This window comes from Pleurodeles waltl, chromosome 2_1, assembly GCF_031143425.1.
Source record: "Pleurodeles waltl isolate 20211129_DDA chromosome 2_1, aPleWal1.hap1.20221129, whole genome shotgun sequence".
Classification (NCBI taxonomy): domain Eukaryota; kingdom Metazoa; phylum Chordata; class Amphibia; order Caudata; family Salamandridae; genus Pleurodeles; species Pleurodeles waltl.
The window spans coordinates 896,361,231-896,382,222 of record NC_090438.1 but is presented as its reverse complement, the minus strand read 5'-3'; the positions used below and the strand labels follow the sequence as shown (position 1 = coordinate 896,382,222).

At 42.7% G+C, this 20,992-nt stretch overlaps 1 protein-coding gene across 14 annotated transcripts in view; it reads right to left on the bottom strand.

Moving 5' to 3' along the window:
• PTPRM (protein tyrosine phosphatase receptor type M) overlaps positions 1-20,992 on the bottom strand; it is a 1,480,454-nt gene that overhangs the window by 300,618 nt on the left and 1,158,844 nt on the right. For 8 of the 14 annotated variants that reach the window (XM_069218808.1, XM_069218814.1, XM_069218809.1 and 5 more), the window contains 2 exons: positions 20,965-20,991; positions 6,800-6,987 (listed from right to left, as the gene is read on the bottom strand). In XM_069218808.1, coding sequence (XP_069074909.1) covers positions 6,800-6,987; positions 20,965-20,991 — 215 coding nt within the window. The remainder of the gene's footprint in view (positions 1-6,799; positions 6,988-20,964; position 20,992) is intronic. The other 6 variants (XM_069218824.1, XM_069218810.1, XM_069218816.1 and 3 more) reach the window with 1 other exon arrangement.

The window sequence follows — 20,992 nt, the reverse complement described above, 5'->3', positions numbered from 1 at the left end:
TCAGTCTGCGGCAAATGATGGAGTAAAGCCATGTTAATGTAAGTAACGCCCCAGTTCAACGAGAATGCCACGCCGCTCCACAGTTGGTTTGGGAACAATAAGAATATTTGCACAAAATCATGACCTGCTTAGATCCATGCACTGTGGAATGATAAACAACATTCTGTGCCTGAACACACCAAATGCAGGAATCATCATTACAAGAGTTGTTCTTACAACATAGGTCCAGTGCTGCTGTCAGAGAGAGTGCCTGCAGCACCCAATCACATAAAGAAGGTGAAAACATTTGGGATGTGGTTTGAGTCACCTTCTCGTTTGCACAAAAAAAATCACCCGTGTCACCAAGAGTGCCAGCTTTACGTTCATGAAACTGAGAGCGTCCTCCGGCTTAAATGCGCAGAGAGCAGATCACGTCAAATCCAGCATTGAAGGCACCCCAGTGGCTATCAGCGGAGTCCAGAATCATAACCAAGATACTCTGTCATTACCACGGATCTGTGGAGCCTCATAGGGAGCGCGTGCCACCAGACTCCTCAACCTACTCAAACACCGACGCTGTTCTCTGGCAGTGCACGGCCCTACACTGTGGAACGCACTGCCCCCCCCACTTCAGAGCCATACCAAACTAAAACGGTTTCAGGAAACCCCTTCAAATGATCTATTCAGAAGTGCTTTCTACTGAAAACCCTCCCCCTAGGAGTGAGATCAAAGAGTGTCAGTTTAGAGATCTCTCTGCATTCTGCTGGACTCTAAAGAACGCTGTTCTGTTTCCGTTTGCTTTGCTTTTCTCATTGAGTTTTTTTCTCCAGTGTTCCTAAGCTTGCACAGGATGAGTCTTGGAGCTCTACAAAACACCCTATATACCTTTGTGGTAAGGCATTTGTGGAAAAGGCACGGTCAAACACTAAAGTAGCAGTCTGGCTTAACCCTTTATACTTCAGATGGAGGAGCTTTGAAAACATAAAATCTCTTGCCGTCTTCTTTCAGGGTTATCTGGTCTGACAAACAGCTCTTTCACATTATTCGACTCAGGGTGTGGGCTTCCGCAATATCGCATTATAAGATAATGGCACTCTTTTTTAAGCAATGCCAATCGAAATCTGAAAAATATTCCCCTATTTTCCAATGAATGACATACACCTAATGAGGTTAAAAAGAAATGTTCCCACGACCCATCTAGCAGAACACTGACCGCCCCAATGCCCCATCCTACCCCCACCGATCAACCAGGCTTCATCGCAGAGTCGATGCACAAGCAGGAGCTATGAATATGCAAATTCGTGCGGAGGTACTTCCCTTTTCCCTCTTCACACACTCCAATTGTTTAGAATAAAATCATAATTTAAAGGCATGTCACTGTGAATGTGACTGTTAATCAAAGGCAGACCTGACTCAAAAATGACTGTCAATCACAAAGGAATTTAATTCCGTCTGGGGCTGTCACTGCAATGTATTTGACAGGCTCTGAGTAGAGAGAAGATGGAGGGGTGGGTAGGGCCAAGCGGCTTCCATGCTAGGACAGGATCCAAATAGAAATATTTAAGAACAACTTGCAGAACAAAAGTAGAATTTTCTTCTATCGGAGAGAGAACCTTTTCGACCCGATTCAGGTCAGGAGCACATCGATAATGGTAAACTAGTACCTTGTGCATCCGATTGCCAGTCGGACTTGGATTATACACATGTACTTCTGAGGAACATTATCGCAATGGTGCTGCTATGGACCGCTCCGTCAAAGGGACAGATAGTCTGATGAAGGAATGGACCCTGGCATAAAGTGCAGGTTCTGGTAATTCTTCTCTTGTGCTAAAATTTGTGTCCCTCTGTCTCTCAGTAGAATAGGGAGTGTTCTCATGCAAGCTTGGAGAAGTGTTTCTTCAGAATCTTTCATAAACGTGATTAGACCACAAAATATTTCAGAGGTTTAAAAATTCGCTGCAGTCATCAGCAGTAAACGGAATGCCACATGTTCCAATCCTGTTATGGCTGACTGGACCTTGCATCATTGAAAGGCCAGTAAATCTGTTAAAAGGGGTCGTAGTAACATCTATTGGCTGTGCACAGAAATTAGGCACGTACAGGTTATAAAGTCTATTATAAAAGCAAATATTAGCAGTCAGATTGAAATGCTGGGAGCTGGCCATCCAATCAGAATGGTCCCCTTGCTGGTTATAAGTATCATTATAGGTCCACTCAAGGAGTTTACTGAGGCTTCCAGCTCTCAGTCCATTCCTCATAGGAGCAGCAGGAGCCATAACTCACCGTGAGCTCTTGAAAAAATGTATTTTCAGTCCCACAGCGCTCTGCTGCCATTGCCTTCAAAGCAGCCGCAGCTCCTCTGCAGTGGTGGAGGAGCGTCACCCCAATGGCTCATATGCAGCAGGTGAAAAATAAAACAATATTTTATTATAGTTTTATTTTTCAGCTGCTGGCTCAGCCAGCATGTGTAGGAAGGGGCGAGGTTGGGCCATGGGAGGCGAGAGAAGAGTGGAGTGAGTGCACTTAAGTGCGCATGTCAGTTTGGCCAGCCACACAGACATGCACACTTAAGTTTCATCAACCCAGCTGTATTTGACAGCTGGGTTGGAGAAACAGCACAGGCTCCCTGACAGCGGTAAACCAGCCTGCTCAGGCCAATCCCTGCGCTGCTCTCATGCTTGGTAATAGCATGAGAGCAGCACAGGGATTGCACATGGAGTCTCTGAAGCTGCTGGGACCAGGAAGAGGACCACGAGGCGGCCAACAGCACCAGGTACATTAAAAAATATATATATTAAAACGGCTCCTGTGCGCTCCCCCAGCCTCACTACTTTCAATTGCATCGGTCACCACTGCTTCAAAGGTGCTCCCTAGCCTGCATGCCTCTTTTTATTGCAGCCCAAGGCCACTACCGGGGTTCTCCAGCTCTTGCTCACAAAGGGACAATATGACCAATAAGACAAGCATTGGCAAAGCCCATGGGTCTTGCATATGGGACCTACTGGCTTTGTCAACAGTTGTTTGCAAAGCTACATAGCATCCTTGGTGCTGTGTCTAAATAATAAAAAAAAAATGCCTTTGAAGAGGCCTGCAACATCATTTATAGGCGCCTCACTACGCCTACAAAATAATGCTGATGCTTATTTTATTTTTTTACTTTTTATTTCCTGATGTGTTGAATCAGTAACTAAAAAGAAAAACACAAGCAAAAACATGTTTTCTTTTTAAATAGACTGGAGTGAAGCAATCAGTGGGGTTGGGAGTAATCGGGCGGAAGCAACACAGGCAGAAACTAAGAGAGAGGAAGCAATACAGAGGGCGAAAGCAACATGAAGGATGCGACAAAGAAATCTTGCAGGCGTCAGCATGGCTCTCCAAGTAAAGGCTTCTAATGCTTTTGATCCCAGTCCTAAAAAGTCGCATTGTATTTCTGTCCTGGAAAAAATAGTTATTAAGCACTTTTCAAGCTCAACAAAGAGGTGAGGGAAATGGTGATTTAGAAGGCTATAGAAGAAATCCCATGGACGAAACGATGTTGCAGATAAAATGGGGAAAAAATATTACACAAAAATGTGCCCAAGTTCGTACCTCAGGTTCCTTCCCCAGTCATTGCTGCCTGTAGCTATGTCTCGGCAACCATGGAGGCCCTTCTTGCCTTCAGAAGTGTGTCTCTTGTCCATGGCTTGCTGTTCTTGGGAGCCCAGTTTCAGTGAAATTCTAGCAATACAGACACTTCTAAGAAGGAGCGGCTACGAATTACTGGAGTTCTCCAATGCACTGCACTGATCTGCAAAGGTTAATGCCTCACCTTATGACGCAGGATGCTGCATCTACACACCTGTGCAAGTCCTACTTCACGTCCCTTGGGTGTAAAAAAATGAAGCAGCAGAACAAGCAGACATGGCTGAACCAAGCTCTCTGTTTGCTGATCCTCATCCCAGTTTTAGATTATCCACTGGAACTACAAGACTAGCCTGACTGATTATAAGATCACGCCTTGGAGGCCAACGCTACCTTCATCACCTTCCAGATCGCCATTGCTCCCGCTAGAACTGAGGAAACTGTTTCCCATCACATATTCCTTCTTCTCCCCTGAGTAGATGGAATACGGATATAGGCCCCACTAAGGCCCTCTGTGACAACTTACCAGCCTATTTTGTCAACAAGAATACAATAGTCGCCAGTGGAGGTTTCAGTCCTGCCTGTTACCTCAAAGGGTGAGATTGGACTAGCACTGGCCTTGATGTCATTGGGCAAATCTGTGACTTTAGCAATTAGTAACTAGCGTTTGACCTTAGAATGCATCCTTCTTCTGTGCACAAAAGGGGCAATAGCTTTTCTGTTTGAGGAAACTGGTCTGAATCTGGTGGATGCATGCCCCATAACTCTTCTCACTGCAGTTTCAAAAATTCTGCAAAACTGATGCGCAAGGTATCTAACCTTTCGGGGATTCCTAGAGTGAGTTTTGGCACTATCATGGGACAGGGCCCACTGTGATGGTAGCGCTGGATGAGGTACAGGATACTAAAGATAAGGAGTTGCAGGCTGGGTTACTGTAGCTGTATCTATCAGCGACATTTAATACTGTTCACCATTAAATTCTGGCTCATTGTCTCAGACTTCACCACTGTGAAGCTGGAGAGGTTTAAACCCGTTTTGATAAGGGACACAAATATTTTGTCTTGGTCTCGTACAGGTCTACTGAGTGGCTTGCAAATTGTGGATTACCCTGGGGCTAAGCATTGCCCCCTTTTATTTAATATCTATGTCTAACCTTTTGGTGGAGGTGGTGCGCTCCTTTGGATTTAAAGCTGTATCTTACACTGACTACACCAAAGCTTCTTCTCTAGTTCGTTTAGCAGACTGCTGATTCTATTGACAGGCTGGAGGATTGATCAAGTGCCATTTAGTCACTGATCATGCAGAAATATCCAAATTCAATGGAGATAAAATCTGAACCTTGATCACTGGTAATGATGCCTTTGGCTGGCCAGAGAGATGCTGGTCTACCCAAACTGGTCCTATGCCACCAAGAGGACACAAGATAAAAAAACTGATATTTTGTTTGATCAAAACCTCCCATTTTATGCAAAAGTACAGAAGGCTGTGGGTTTTCCACTGCTTAGACTGCTTCAAAACGTCTCCCGTTGCTCCCACCCTCCATGTGCTCATTGGTGCTGGTCACCTATGTCCTCTAGCACTTGAACTATTGTAACACTATTTATCCAGGGCACTTTGCATAACTAATCAAAACCTGCAGATTTTACATAAAATAGTTGTTGTGTTTGTATGCGTGATCTCTGTAGAAATGACCACGTCTTCCAATTAAGGAGTTTGAATGAATACATCATGTTTTGCAGTAATTTCAGAGCAATAGGTGATGGATTTGCTCTGTAACGTCTTTCAGTCATCGTGGAAACCATACTGAAGAGATTGGGACTCTGACAGTATCTGTTGGTGAGTGGGATCTGTATCCTAGGAAGGTGGGGTTCCATTCAGACTTCCACTCATCTATCACAACACTGGTTACCGATGAGGCAGTGGGTGCAGTATAAAGCTCTCTGCATTGCACTCTTGCTTTCTACAAGACAAGACCTGTCTTTCTCCGTGACTTATATTTCTATTTACCCCTGGTATGGCCTTAGGATCGGGGTCCCTCCATCTTCTCAAAGTACCCATTCCAAACAAGCACATTTTGGTGGTAGAGCTTTCAGTTTGGTGACGTCCCTGCTCTGTAATGCTCTACTCCTGGAATAGCACTGTAACATCGATTTTGTTCAAGTTCATAAAAGACCTAAGACAAACATTCTGTGAACAGTTTCCTTCATTCTTCTGCCTGAAATAACAACGCTTCTATTAACACACAAGTTTCAGAAGTGGTAAAGCAACCAATTTCACTCTCCAGATACTAAGGAACATTTTGAATAGCTTGCTTTTCCGTCAATGACAGCATTGTTTGGGGCTGCCTTCATTCAAGATTGACTATGGGAATCCTGGCTGTGGAACTTGACAAAGAGGGTAATTTGTGGTTTAAAGTCTAGGCGCAAGCCCCCCCAAACCCCGAACTTGCCACAGTTTAAGGTGGCTGTTATTTAAAGCAAGGATAAAGTTCAAAGCATTCATCACTGTTCACACCGCATTGGTGGTCAAAGGCTACTTATATGTTAAGAACATATGCAATAACCATTAGGTGGAAATACATCTTTTAATATTACATCCATTCTTTATGTTGGCAGCTTGAAGGAAGAAAGAGGTCAGGCGGCTGCTCTTTATGGGCAGAACGTTTAGGTTTTGGAAGTCTCTCTGGAACAACTTCAGGAGAGAGCTCGATCTGGGCTATATTTTTACAGATGTGTTAATCTGGGAATACCACTTCAGAAGTAGAGCTGGTCAAATCTTTATTGCCTGGATCACATAAGGCCCCTGACGATCTATTTGGTAGCCCACGTTTGTGAAGCATGTGGTGGGCCGTTTGAAACCATAAATAGAAGATCGTTCATCATCTGCTAGAATATTTGAATTTTGGACCTCGCAACTCTACCAAAAGTCAGCTTTGAATTATGTTGTTTACAGAACGTATTTGTTATGTTGTAGGAAGCAACGCATCAGTTGCGCTCACAGAATAGAGCAGAGTAGTACATCAGGATATAAGACCACACCCTTCTTCAGGCGAAAGGAATCGCTCTTGTGGGAGCGACACAAGGTGTATGGTCAATGTTTCCTGCATTTATCACACCTTATTTACTAAGGTGGTGGACACGTTCTGGAACAGCCAGGCTGCCTGGGGGATCGTTTTTTGAGACCCATCTGTACCACTCACCTCATATTCCTCTTTGAAGCCATAGCCTTCCGAGCACTTCATTTGGGTGATGTGTTGCAGCAGGTCAGCTACCCGGATGGCCGGATGGAGCTGGGCTGTCTGGTAAGGCACGTCTGCTGGTTCCCGCTTTTTGTAGGTGTGAGACTGGACTAAGCTGCTGGTGTCGCTGGCCATTGTGTGAGTCTCATCTGTGGAACAGCGAAAACAAGGGCGAGCAGGGTTACAAGCACATCGAACAAATCGTACAGCAATCATGGCTTTCTGGAAAGCCTGCTTGCTCGCACCTCCGAAATGGTTGACTGAAATAATGGCTCAATAAAACCTTGAAACAACGGCTAAGGCCATAAAGGGAAAAGGAAGTAAAACAATACATTTATTTTATGGAGACCGCAAGGCAGATGAAATAGGTGGAAGAACAAGCTGCGAATTCCTACAATTACAAGGCGGTCAAAATTATTCATTGTTTTAGAAATTGTTAGGGGGAAACTTGCACATCTGTCACCTGAAGCCAAATGATAAGGAAGCATTTTTTTTTTGCTCGAGCCTCTCAAGTCTCACGTGAAAAGATTAGCATTATAATCTAGTGTGCAGATAAATTACTAGTGCACAGTGAATCATTTGTGAGCAAAAACAAAGAAAAGAGTGCACAACATAACATACACAGCAAGGACTGTGATGAAAGTGTACAACATGTTGAAATGGAATACAGGACAAATGCAAGGGGTTCATCCACTCAATGGCTGGGATGGCATGCCACAGTGCGGTGTCACAAGAGGCGCAAAATGTTATGTGCCACCCATCATGCAAGCCAACATACAAGAAAATGCTAAAGCCAACCGTGTGGGAAGGGACATGGATGAATAGCACAAGCAGGTCTCCCGCCCACCCCTTTTCACACCTCTCTAAGGGGGCAAAAGGGGAACTTACCATTGATTGGCACTTTTAGGAAGATACAGATCAGGAGGAGAAAAGAGGAGGAGAGAAAGGAGAAAGGGCGTAAGCAAAAGCACTCACGAAAACTACAGGTATTTTCTTTGTCACAATGTGGTCCCTAGCTACAGGAAGGGAAGACTGCAGAAGTACTTGGATTCCATTTTCTGTTAAACTGTACCATGTATAGACTTTGTCGAGATTCGATTATGCAAACACAAAACCCAGCAACAATCTCTCTTAAGGAGACAGGGGTTTGTAAATTGTATCTGTTGGTGTCACATTTGGGGATATAGGCACCCAAGAGGGTGGACTATTTGAGTGTACAGCTAAGACATACATTTTTGGGTACTTGCATGGTGTTACATGAACAATGAGGAAGGTGTCAAAGAAAAGAAGGGAGATTTGTCTAGGAAGGCCAAATGGAACGGCTTGTAGGCTTTACCAACCGGGCATATAACAAAGAATGCTATTCAGCAAGGGTGGTGAGCTCCTTGCTTTGTGTAGGAATGACTTACCACATAAGGTCACAGTACAATATGTGTACGCAGAACATACTAAGGCTTTTAAATAATCTTGGTATTAAAACATGAGCCGAAGCATCTGGATACTGTCATGACAGTGGCCTGTCCAATGATGGTGCTCACAAAGTTGTGAGATTGGGACAACCGAGAAAGAAATGACTGTTGGGTCAATAGTTTAGTGGGATAGGACATGACTGCCTCTATCTTACAGGTGCCTGATGCTCATTCGGGGTTTTAATGCAATGACCTTTTTTAAAGAGACAACCAGCACATCATACCATTATGAGATTGGACTGGACATTGTTAGTGAAGTCCAGTGGTTAGAGTCTTCTCCTGTTAATGGCAATGGAAAGTAATGGTGCTTAGGCGGGTCCTGCAAGAGTGCTAAATGATGTCCCTTCAAACACTTAAGCAGCATGTTATTTTTTTAATATTCAAATTCAGTGCCAATGAGAAAGAGAACAGCTTAATTTAAAGAGCAGCAATTTAATTCATGAAATAACTTCCAGTACCTGTTTGCAGATTATATTTTAATACAAAAGCTGTTTTAGTGCAACAGCAGTGACAAGTTGGTTCATTAAGCTATGCTGTTGGTGTACCTGCCATTGTTAGTGATTTTCCATTTTCTACTGCATCTTGCTATGGTTGCGTTTCTGATATGTTAAGGACTTTTTCCACATTATTATCATTATGGTAAATGCTATAGCCACGTAATTCGAAAGAGGCCTAGCTCTAACCCTGAATTCTTGTTTACCAGCTCACTAGGCCTGTTTTTATCCTCCAGTTCGGTTTAGGTATGCCAGAGGCACCTACTCTGCATGGAATCTCAGCTTCGGACTGTTACACTTGCTCACATGTCATGAAGGGGGAAGGAGGGCCCCTCTACTGACTAACATCAAGAAGGGGAGAAGGCGACTTTGCCAATCTGACCGTTTTCGGCCTGAAGATGACTGAGTTTTGAACCTGAAGGGTTGTTTTTGGTTTTGATTTAAAACGTCACATAGGTTGGTAGATTCCCACCACCGTCACGTTTGCACAGTGCTGCCTGAAAACGTTTGATGTGTGCTTGCAATGCTGCCTTCGGTTTTCAAGAACATCTTTAAGGAGCTGCTGCGCTAAAGGTGCTAATTGCCAGTTCAGTGTTTGTATTCTGAAATTAGCAGATCCGAAGGATTTGTAGACCACGAAGCAGGAGTAAAATAGTGATGGAGCATGTTATGCTTATGTGATGTAACTTAATGAGAGTGGCCGATGATACGTAAAGATACCAGGGGGTTCCTTAATGCCACAGAAGACACTCCCGACAGCCATATGCTTTGTTATACATGGTCCCTCTACTGTGCAGTGAGACGTAGCATACAAAATGGAAGTCTATTGCACACTAGTGACACCATGGTGGGCCACAACAGAAGTGAATGTACACCAGTGTAATGTAAATGCAATAAGCAACACATTTTCACCACAGACTTCTGCTGTCTCCACTGGTACATATGTCCACTTCTGCATTCCAGGGGGCCTCCTGAACGCACAGGCAACGGACTGGCGGGACGGTGCACGCTTATCATGGCTAAACTCACCAGTATGATTGAGTCATTGCCAAGATTGGTCATGGTCCCATTACTCTCCTAAAATAGAGCAGAGAGCAGCACACTCTGTGAGGGGCATGGTTTGTCAGGGCAACGGGTATAAGGGAGATTATGTGCTTCCGCAGGTCATTTCAGCGATGTGGAGTATGTCGTTATAAAGACAAGGGAGTACACCAGATACTTCTCTTTGAATTAGAGTGCTGGTGGAGGTTGTAGCAAAGGGGATCGTTGAGGAAGAAGGCCGGAGGCACAATGTATCATTTTCCTAGAAAATCCAAGAGGGGTAAAAAAAAGAAAAAAAGTTAAAGAGCGGGTATTTTTTAAGCTGTGTGTGCCACTCTCCCTACTTTCCTTCTCACTCCTTGGACTGCTGCTCTAGGGGACAATACAGCAAGTGAGAAACGGGTGGGGTCCCAGGAATAACGTGGCATTCTCTTTTCATTATCTACAAGTAGGCGTTTTCCTCCTTTGGGGTCACACCTATTATCTCCGACACACTCTGAGCCCCTCAGGGGAACACATCCATCATAGATGCCGAGTCAACCACACGTTGTTTTACTCCATATCACAGGCAAGGAATTAAGGCTGTGGATTAAGAAAACTTTATAGTATCATATAGGTTAAATGGGTCATTGCCATCATTTTTCTTATTTCACAACAAATTATTATTTTGTGTTTTGTGGTCACCCCCACTTAACTTACTACTCCAAAATCAGCCTCCTTTTAGGTTTCACCCTTCCATTCATTCTCACTCCTCTTTCCTTCTCAAGGTAACAAGGAGACCCTCTGCACAGTGAAGGTTTAATGCTCAAAGCAAGGCAATCAACTAACCTGAATTCCAGGTTGTGGGTCAGAGGGTCCCTTATACCATAAGTCATGGATTAATCTGCAACACCAGGCAGCTCTGCCGTCCCCGATGAGGGTATAAGAGTCAGAGATCAACAGTCATCGCTGATGAGGGTATAAGAGTCAGAGATCAACAGTCATCGCTGATGAGGATGCTAGAGGCACAGAGCATTTAGAGATGAGCTGCACTGTTCGTCCACGTAATTATATGCTCCATAAGGCAGTGCCACCAGATTAATCTCCTCTATTTAGTACCATGATCAACGGATTCAATGCTTAAAATATATGGCAACGTCGTAAAGAGGTTTTCAAAAATAATTTTGGCTAATGACATGCCATCAGTCAAAGTTGAATTTATGACCTCGTCCTGGATCATCCCCCAGGGATCGTTATTTGCCTTATTCTTGCTCAACTAATGTACAACGCCGTTTGAAGGACTCCGCAATTTCTTTCTAGTTATCTTTATGCAACAAAGTCCATTTCCTTATAGTTCACTTTTTTAGTCTCATCCAGCAGGCAACTGGAATTAGAGCACCTAGAGATGACTTAGCCCAAGGTGCATCGTACAAGTGTCCTAATTTGCCAATAAGGGATGCGGTCCTAATGACACACAATGGCCAATGATGTCAGAAGCTCTCCCAGATAAATTTCGCCTATTCTACGTGATTGCTGGTGCCAATACTGTTCAATAAAACTAAAAAGGAGGCAGCCAGCAGAGGTTATTTGGTAGCCTGTGGATATTGACTGAATTGTTGTCTAGGATGAATGTCCATTGACTTGACTGTGACAAACTCCCATGGTCATTGTCATGTTTCCCTTTTGAACGTTTTCAATGGGTCTTTCTAGCCATGCAGACACTCAAACATGTAAGCCAAATTTAATGTGCGGAGTCTGAAATGTTCGGCCACGGGGTGAGTTGACTGCAGCATCCTTTAGCACATACTGACCATAACAAGCAGCGCACGGAACAACTGAAAACAACAACTAATTAAAAGCCATGCTAATTTCTGGTAGGGAATGTAGCTCAGGTATGTACAATAACAGCTAGGTTGAGTAATGCTTTACGCGGGAGAGCACTTGGAAAATGGAATTCACAGATAGTTGAAGGATGTCCAGTCTCTCATTAGAAAAGCAAAAGAAAAAACATTTCTGAATAACTTAACTGATGGAATGTTCCTACAAAAATGCTCCGGTAAAAAAGCTGCACTTAGAAGGAAATTCTTAGGTTTGAAACACAAATCACTGTTACATTTCAAAATAATTCACAATTACTGGAACGAGGAGAAAAGCGTGTTCTTTCTTCTTACATCAATAGTACACAATGCTGCACTACTCAGGGAATATCACGGCAATTACCCATCTTGCCCCTGTACTGAGGGTCTTTAAAAAGTTAAAAGCCAAGGGATACAAGAGGGACAGCTTGAAAGAGGGGAAATACATGTGGCATTCCAGTGAGCCTCTGCTTATTGTGTTGCTACTATCGGAAAATTGTTCTTCCTAGGTGGTAAAAGCGACCCTTTCTGATGTGTCCATTCTGAATGAGCTGCCCTTGAGATAGAAACGTGGTGCGCTTTGTGATCCTGCTGGGTGTGAATTGGAATGTTGCCTAGCTGTTCCCCTCACAGTTCTCATGCAGTGGTGTTGATGCGAAACACGGGGGTCTTTTGAGCAACTGCTATGATGCATAAATCCTAAGCCAAGACAACACTTCAGTTCCAATTCCCCTTTCGCCTACAGACGTGCATTCCCAACCAGTCATAAGAATTCCATTTAGCTCTAAGATCATCCTCTAATATGTGCTATTTGAGTCAGTCAAAGATTATTATCTGGTGTCGAGTGAGATACTTGGGTGATGAATACATTTCAAGTCAGTAATACATTTTTTATCTGACGTCAGTCAATCAATCAATCAACCCAGATTTATAAAGCACGACAGATCGCCCGAGAGGGAATCCAGGCGATGCAATCCTTTAGGGCTCAGTCAAAAAGCCAAGTCTTGAGTCCCTTTCTGAATTCCTGTAAGGAGGGGGCCTTTCAGAGGAAGAGGTTGTTCCAGGACTTTGCAGCCAGGTAGGTGAAGGATTGTCCTCCACTGTAGCTGCAGTGGATGTGGGCAGTGTGTGCGAGGGAAGCGGAGTGAGGTGTCTGGAGGGTTGGTGGAAGTTGAGACTGTGGTTGATGTCTGCTGATCCTATTTCGTGGAGGGCCTTGTAGGCATGTGTATGCATCTTGAAGTGGCAACTTTTATGGATGGGGGGGGCAGTGGAGGTTTCTGAGGTAGGGGGTGGAGGGTTGGGGGTGATGTGTATTCATTGGGGAGGGGGGGGCAAGGATGAGCCTAGCAGCTGTGTTCTGAGTAGTCTAGCATCTCTTCAGGAGTTGGGTGGTGATTCCTGAATAGAGCCTGTTGCCAGAGTCAAGGCAGCTGGTAACTTGGACTTCAGTGACGGTTTTCCTCAGGTTGAGTTTGCAAACCAGAATGATGCAGAGGTTCAATGTCATTGCAGATAACTGGTTGGTGTGTACATTTTGAGTCAGTCATACTACTAACTGATGTTGGATAAGATCATTCATTAGTACGTCAATGATAAGAATATTTGGTGCTGGATCCAAACATTGGTTATAATCTATATTTTGATCATTCATAAGGATATAATTATCTGTTATCGGGTTAGATAGATCCTCAGTTTGTACATACAGGGTCTATCATATGGATAATAGCATCTTGTTTTGGATCTAGTCATCTGTTAATCAGCTGCAAGACTTTTTATCTTTGATTGACAACGCAGTAAGGGCTCCGATCACTCCCAAAATAGGAAAAAACATATTTACAGTATTACTTATTACATGTGTATGTTGTGGATTTCATTATCATTTAGATGTTTAGGTTATTGGATGGCATTTATTCCTTTGCTCTTTCTTTCCAGCACCTTATCAATTATGAATAGTACTCATATGTTGGTCGGACTCTCAGGTTCATATACACTCTAGTACAGCCGGACATTTCAGAAAAGGAAGAGGGCCTGCTCACCAAATTCCATTTCCGAGTCAAAGTTAAATCTATTCAATTTTGTTTGAATGCCAATGAAGCTGTTGAGGATGTAACTCAGATACACTCCTATTACCATAGTCTTCTGCCTCCAGAAGCCAGCCATATTTGCCTGTGTACAGAGCCTCTCATTTCCATCCAAGCTTACAGCCATCACACAAATGTCACAAATATTCTGATTACTTTGCTAACTATCTGAAGTTGCATACTATTTTCTAAACAAGCCAATTATGCTCGAATAGCAATGGAACCTGTGGAAGTAAGGAGCAAACTTATTTAAAGATGGACTATTATAAATGCAAAACATACAGTGCAAGGGCATAGAAAAAAAAACATATTTGTGAATCTCAAGGCTTCAGAAGGGCAAACAAAAACCTCAAAGGAGCAGGCAAAAATGCTGCAACCACGAGGCTCAATTTGATCAAGTACAAGTTGAGTATTTCTGAAATAAACTGTACATGGGAGAAACTAAACTGCCAATGCCCTTCCAGACTATGGTGCAGTTAACAACTTGAGCTCCTTCTGCTAACACACACAACCTCTCTCCTACAACTATTCAGCTGTGTTCTAAACATTGTGATTCAGAGTGCTCACACTCCCACTGTTATTGAATCCATTCAGCAATAGTAACAGCACACTGGTAACCAGTCAAAAACAGGATCAGATTGACTGTCCCCTGCACTGCCCGAAAAGTCTAATGAGAATAATGGGAAAAATGTCAAAAAATACTTGAAAATCCTAGCCCAGCGGTACAAGCCAGCGAAAAACCCAGTTCATCAGCTGCAAACTTGATCTATCAACCGTAGTTCAAGTGGATGAAGTATAGAGGCAGAGACTGTAGAAAACACTCAGTGCTTCCCATAGATCAAAATAACATTTGCTCCGGGAAGCTCCTGAAAACGAAACTATTCAAACTCACCTTCCAAATGCATCCTACAGGCTCCTAGGGTTTGCTATCATAGAACCTCCACCCTACCAGACTGAACATGTTCACTCATACTTATCAATCATGCACAAGACTGGATAGCATTCCTATCCCATTGTAGAGGAAACAAAGGTTTCATATAGCATACTATAAAACTCCTAAATAACTAAATACAGAATTGTAGGCTTTTTACAATTGAACGTAAATGTGCCTGTAATGACGTGTGTTGCACTGCATTTTTAGGTCTGGCATTAGTCAAGATGTTTTGATTTTACTAAGATTATATGTATAATATATAAATGTACAGGGACTTCCAGCCAGACCTCTTCATCCATTGGTCAGTTATTGAGTAATTCACATTTTCTTCTGCCCACTGCAGCACGCAGCATGTGTCAATGGGTCAATTCACTTGAGCTATTATGTTAACTTCACTGTGAGTGAGAGCATTCTGCCCTTTCACAAGGCTACATTCACATACAGAGTAGTTGCTTTAAGTGCCAGGGACTACAATGGCAATGTGTGCTTTTTGAGACACCCCAAAAATATTTTTGCTTCTTGACATTTTTTTATTTATTTAAATTAAGGACCTGACAGCTTCTTCAAGAAAAATGTTTTGCAAAAAAAAAAAAAAAAAGACAAAATGAAACAAACATTAACAAAGCCAAAATGTTGGCAGCCAACACCAGAATGCATGGCTTGGCCAATGCTTGTTTTTTTCTGACGCCAAGTATTTAAATGATTGGTATCATATTATGAGATTTGGCTAGCACCACTTCGTCTTCCTCTCCTGTCAGAGCCCTCTCCTCTGGGAAGTGGAATCTCCACCCATCTACTATGTCTACAGTTCTGGTCTATAAAAAGCAAGCAGTTCTGACAATTACATGATGATCACAAACAGCACTGTTGCCATAATTGCACAAGCAGTCATTGTCTACACCAAATGGTCACAAATGAAGGTGGCTAATAGACACAAGGGGAAAGTACTATGAGTCATGAGCACACTACACAGTGGTACACTCTCAAAAAGGAAGAATAAAAATAAAAATTGTCTAGTGTAGTAGTGTGTGCTGATCCATGTGTTGCAGTAAGCGTTTTGTAATGTAGTGGGCATTGTGGGTCTGCTGCTAAATGTGAGTGATGTGTATATAAATTGTGAGGCTATCACACAGCCCACATATGAAGGTAGGTTAGGATCTTTTTATGCACATACTGGGAAGTTGTTTTAATCTGCAAATGAGAAAAATAAACAGGTGAATAATTGGAATTTCTGATAGGTTGCTTGGGATCTTGTGGGAGGCGTCTTATGTACTGAGAAAAGCAGTCTACTCAAATTGCAGATTTGAAAACTGGGAGCATAAATAGAAGGAGGAACGTTCTGCTTAGGGAGCACAAGAACAGAGAGTTGACTAAGCCTAAACTCTGATGCAATCCTCCATTAATACATAGTAAAAGTAGGTTCAAAAGTGAGGTTCTAATTTTTGAAGGCGACAACAAGGCAAACAGCTGGTATAGCATTAGTGTCCTTATTTGTGTAAGCCAAAGTAAAGCGATAGTAGAGTCTTTAGTTGAAAGCAAGCTGTGCATTATCATGCAATACAAAATTGTTGTTGGTGTGAGCACTGCATTTTTAAGGCAGGTGTATGTATTAGGTGGAAGTAAGTTTCGTTGGTCACAGTGTTCACTTGGGGGTTCTTGTACAATTCTCCATCAAATTAGAAGGCAATTATGCCATTTGTTAAATAACATTTTATCAACTTTCTCCCTAAAGATAGTCATACTCACTCTTCAAAAGATATTCCGAACATTTCAACAAACATATTTTGGATATACAACATATGGAGCTCTTTTGTATCGTTTCTTCCATGACACTGTACCCCTCTGCTTTTCTCCTTATATGCACGTTTTCACTGTCCCTCTGAAATGCTCATACTGTCACCAGAAACTCTCTGTACTTTTGCCAATATTAAGTTCTGCCATTTTTTGGAGAAAAAAAAACTCTAGAGCTGAAAATTGAGCACGAGGACTTTCAGGAAAAGGACACAGGTATATTATATTCTGTGCATTTGGGCTTGATCTGTGCCGTAGTGCATTGATTAGGTGGATAAGCGACTTCCGTTGGGACCGTGGTCATGTCTATGTACGTTGTCTAATAACAAAAAAGGGCTGGGTTATGATGTGTGTAAACTAGTGTGTCATGCAGCAACTGCGTTTTGTGGGACAGGAGGGTGGTTTGCAAATGTGCATAAGACAGCAATATTAAACAATAAAGACTCTCTAACTATGTGTCTACATAGGAAAGCAACCATTGCAAGTAAGTAGACATTCTGCAAAAGCCAAGTCTATGTTACTTGCCACTTCTTCCTTCTGGAGCTAAGCATGGAAGGAGTTCACTAATGCTGACATTTTCAAACACGGTGATTGGAAGCAATATATTGTTCGCCAGAAACGAACTAAATTAATTATATAATTTTGTGTAGATATATATATATATATATATATATATATATATATAGAGAGAGAGAGAGAGAGAGAGAGAGACGTGTTTTTTTGGGTTTGTTTGTATTATTTTACACTATATTTCTGTCATATTTGTATTATAAATACACAGAGGGAAAAATGAATATTTTCGGTTGATTAATATCGCTGTATCAAGTACACCTAGGGACATCCCTTTTGCTTTATAACTTCAGTATACGTGGTCACATGTTCTAGGCAACTCACTGCTTATCAGAACAAGAGTAAAACCAAGGTCGCTAACTGCACAAGAAACCTTGTCATTGGAAGAAAGTGCATTCAACGAGGTCAAGCGAAAGGCTTAAAAGTTACCGTCAAACTTTGATTTCAAAATACAAATAGCTGACGTTTTTGCTCTTCAATCAGCACTTGGCCTTTAGGGAAGATGAAGTTGCGTAATTGCAAGTCCAAGTCAACTCTGTAAAACAGGGCCCCGCCATGTTCAAGTAAAGGGTGATAATTTGCTTGTCTCTAAAAAATTATGTTATCTACCTTTCTGTTTCCCCCCCCATAGGTCACAGTTATGATAATGAGACTATTAAGTCAAACTTAGTGCGAATAAGTTCCTTCCCTGGTAGGTACCACATTATGAGACTGTATGGGGTTATTTAGGGAGACAATTATTGCTTTAAATGTACTCAATAGAAAAGAATCCTACTACAACCTAAACATGGAGGATGATAACATAAGTTGTGGTAAAACAAAAGTAGTTTGAACAAATGAAGCTACACGCAAAGGGTGCCTGCTACCAACAATATGAACCCATGTGCAAGACAACCAGGAGGTGAGAAGAAGCAGAGCACTTCAGAGTAAGCTGTGCCCACTTTCCACCTACATGTTCAAAGCATTCCTCTGGGTTCCTGCTCTCATCAGCAGCCACCTGCCATTGAAACCCACGGCAATCGCAAACGTTTTCTCACTCAGTGCCAAGTCAGACTGAGGTGAAGATTTTGAGCGCGCACTTTGAGCAGGAAGGCGCACATATTAAAAGGACACATTGAAGTGTGGGAAAGACATGGACATTAAAGAGAAACCCGATTTCGAAACGAGCTATAAAGCAAGTATTTTAAGATGGGCAGTGGAAAAGTATAAAATTTGCTTTGGGGAGAGAAACATTTTAAGAGGGGAACGGTGAATTCCCTTTATTGTAACGAACGCATAACTCAATAATAAGGCGAGACCTCAGGATTTAAACTGATTCTGGTACCAATTTTGTCAGTAAGCTGTGTGATACTGAAGAGGATCCCTTCTTGCATACTATCTTGTGATGTAGGATAATTCAAACATAATGGAAGGAGTTAACAGCAGAGATATCCACCATACTAGCCAGTGAAATACCTATGAATACATGTTCTGATAGGAATTCCCAACGATGTGGACCTTCCCAAACGCATGCTTCAGTTCTGCACTTCGAGACATATGATAGCAAAAATGGGACAGAATGGAGCAGTCCACACATTCCAATGAAATCGAAATGGTAGGAAGGCAGGGTTGGTCTACAAAATTCAGATAAAATGGGGTAAAGATGGGGGATCCACTATGGCTTAGATGAAGAAGAACCAAAGGAGCTAGGAGAGAAAGCGGATGGGGGAATCTAAAGTACACCTATACAGGTAACAACTTATTCTAGATTCAACATACTGATTTACACATGTGATAAAAGTTGACTGTCTTCTGCCCATCGGAACTGATGAATCCATGCTGCTTAGGAATACCTTTAGTTGTAAGTTTTAACTGAATAATCTACTTAAAGTAAATAATAAACATTAAAAAATACTTGGGATGAAGTCTGATAATCCACAATGTCCTGCTTTTATTGATGACTTAACTATCCAAAGCAGACGCTCCAGAATGAGTGAGGTAGTCGTTGTAATCCTACTGGTTTGCACAACTGTCATTGTAAGATAAGCATTTATACATATAGCACAGACTGTTTATGTGAAAATAAATCTTTGACTTTGAACTGAGAAGTTCTGTTGTATTCTTTTCTTTGTAGGCATGGGTTTAAAACAAATCCTTTATCAATCTTAATTAAGTATTTAGGCCCTCATTACGACCCTGGCGGTCCATGGACCGCCAGGGCCGCTGTGGCGGTCTCATCGCTGCAGGACCAGTGGTGCAGACCACCATTTTACGACTGCAGCAGTTTGGCCACTGCCAAACTGCTGCATCCCCGCCCGCCCCTCTGCTTTACCGCAGCCTGCCGGGCTGGATATTTCCACCTGCAGCCCGGGGGACGTCCAATAACTGCTGAGGTTATTCCAACTAGTGACACTGCCAGCATTTTCCTGGTGTGTCACTGCCACAAAAATGTTGGTGGAAAGGTATCCCGATGACAGGAACTTCCATTCCTGTTGCCGGGATACCCTCCGCACCCATACAATCACTCATAGACACCCCCACTCTCACACGCACTCACAACATTCACCCCCACAGACACGCATACATACTCATACACATCACACATGCATCCATGCACTCTCCATCCCCTCACCCCCTCCCTTAAACTACATACATACAATCACCTGCACAAACGCACTCACACCCCGCTTACCCCTTACTCATTCATCCATGCACACCCCCAACCCCGACCACGTGCATACACACACGCATCACCACATTTACACACAGACACACACCCACAATCACTCCCCCTCCCTCACATTAATAACACGCATACACACACACACACACCCATTCACACACCCTCACCCCTCTCCCCCTGCGGACGACACTTACCTCATCTAACAAGTATGAGGGGATGGGACCCGGCACTCCCACCGCCGGCACCGCCACGCCAGAAAAAGACAGCCACCCACAATTACTGGTCATAATTCTGTGGGAGGTCTTTCTGGCATGGTGGTGCCGGCAGTGGAACCGCCTAAGTGCTACCAACTGCCGTAGTGAATGCTGCTAGATATCTGACCCGCGATGGTGAGGATACTCTGTGGCAGTCATAATACGGTGGTTGGAAGACCGCCGGCACTGGCGATCTTCCGGCAGCCACAGCGGTCTTTGGAAAAGACCGCCGCAGTCATAATGAGGGTCTTAGTTTTTAAAACTCTAAGCTGACTTTTCTAAAAAGTCAACAAATGCAACTATTTTTAAAGTGGCTGCAGTAGAACAACTGACTGTACTGATTGTGCACATAATGAGCAAGCACAATAAGCAATTGGTATGCTCAGTAACCATTGGAAGGACCACTCCAATAGAAACAATAGCACACACTTCAGGCAAGTGTCCATGAAATTACTCTTAATGTGTTGATATGTACACCGACATGATTTTCTAAGTGCCCATTTCTGTGATGTCAAATTTAAAAAAACAGGAAACAGATATATGCTCAGAAGAACAGCATTCAATAGTGCCTGGGAAAACTCAGAATATCGGCATATTATATATTTATTTCAAACTTCCCTTTTAAGAAGGCACCCAAATCACAAATAATAGGCACATATATATATATGACTCCTTTTACACCATACTGACTAAAACAAACTGCTAGGTCATGAATACAATGATTGGTAGATAGAGTCTATGTGCAGTGAAGTGAAGTAGAAGAAAGATGGCTGGGTGATCTCTTGAATGAGATTGCACGTGCAACACTTTTCTCACAAGTTGGTCTTCAAAAAAACACAGCAGGCAAATGCTTTTTGTTATTACTGTGAATAGTGGGGTGCAAAACATTTGAGATGTTTTAGACTCTGTTCAAGTAACAATTAAATACTTCTGTCTTTCTAAAACCATAACCCACTTAAAAACACAGAAATGAAAAAGGCAAATGTTCTCACCTAAAATTGCAGTTGGCACAAAAGGATC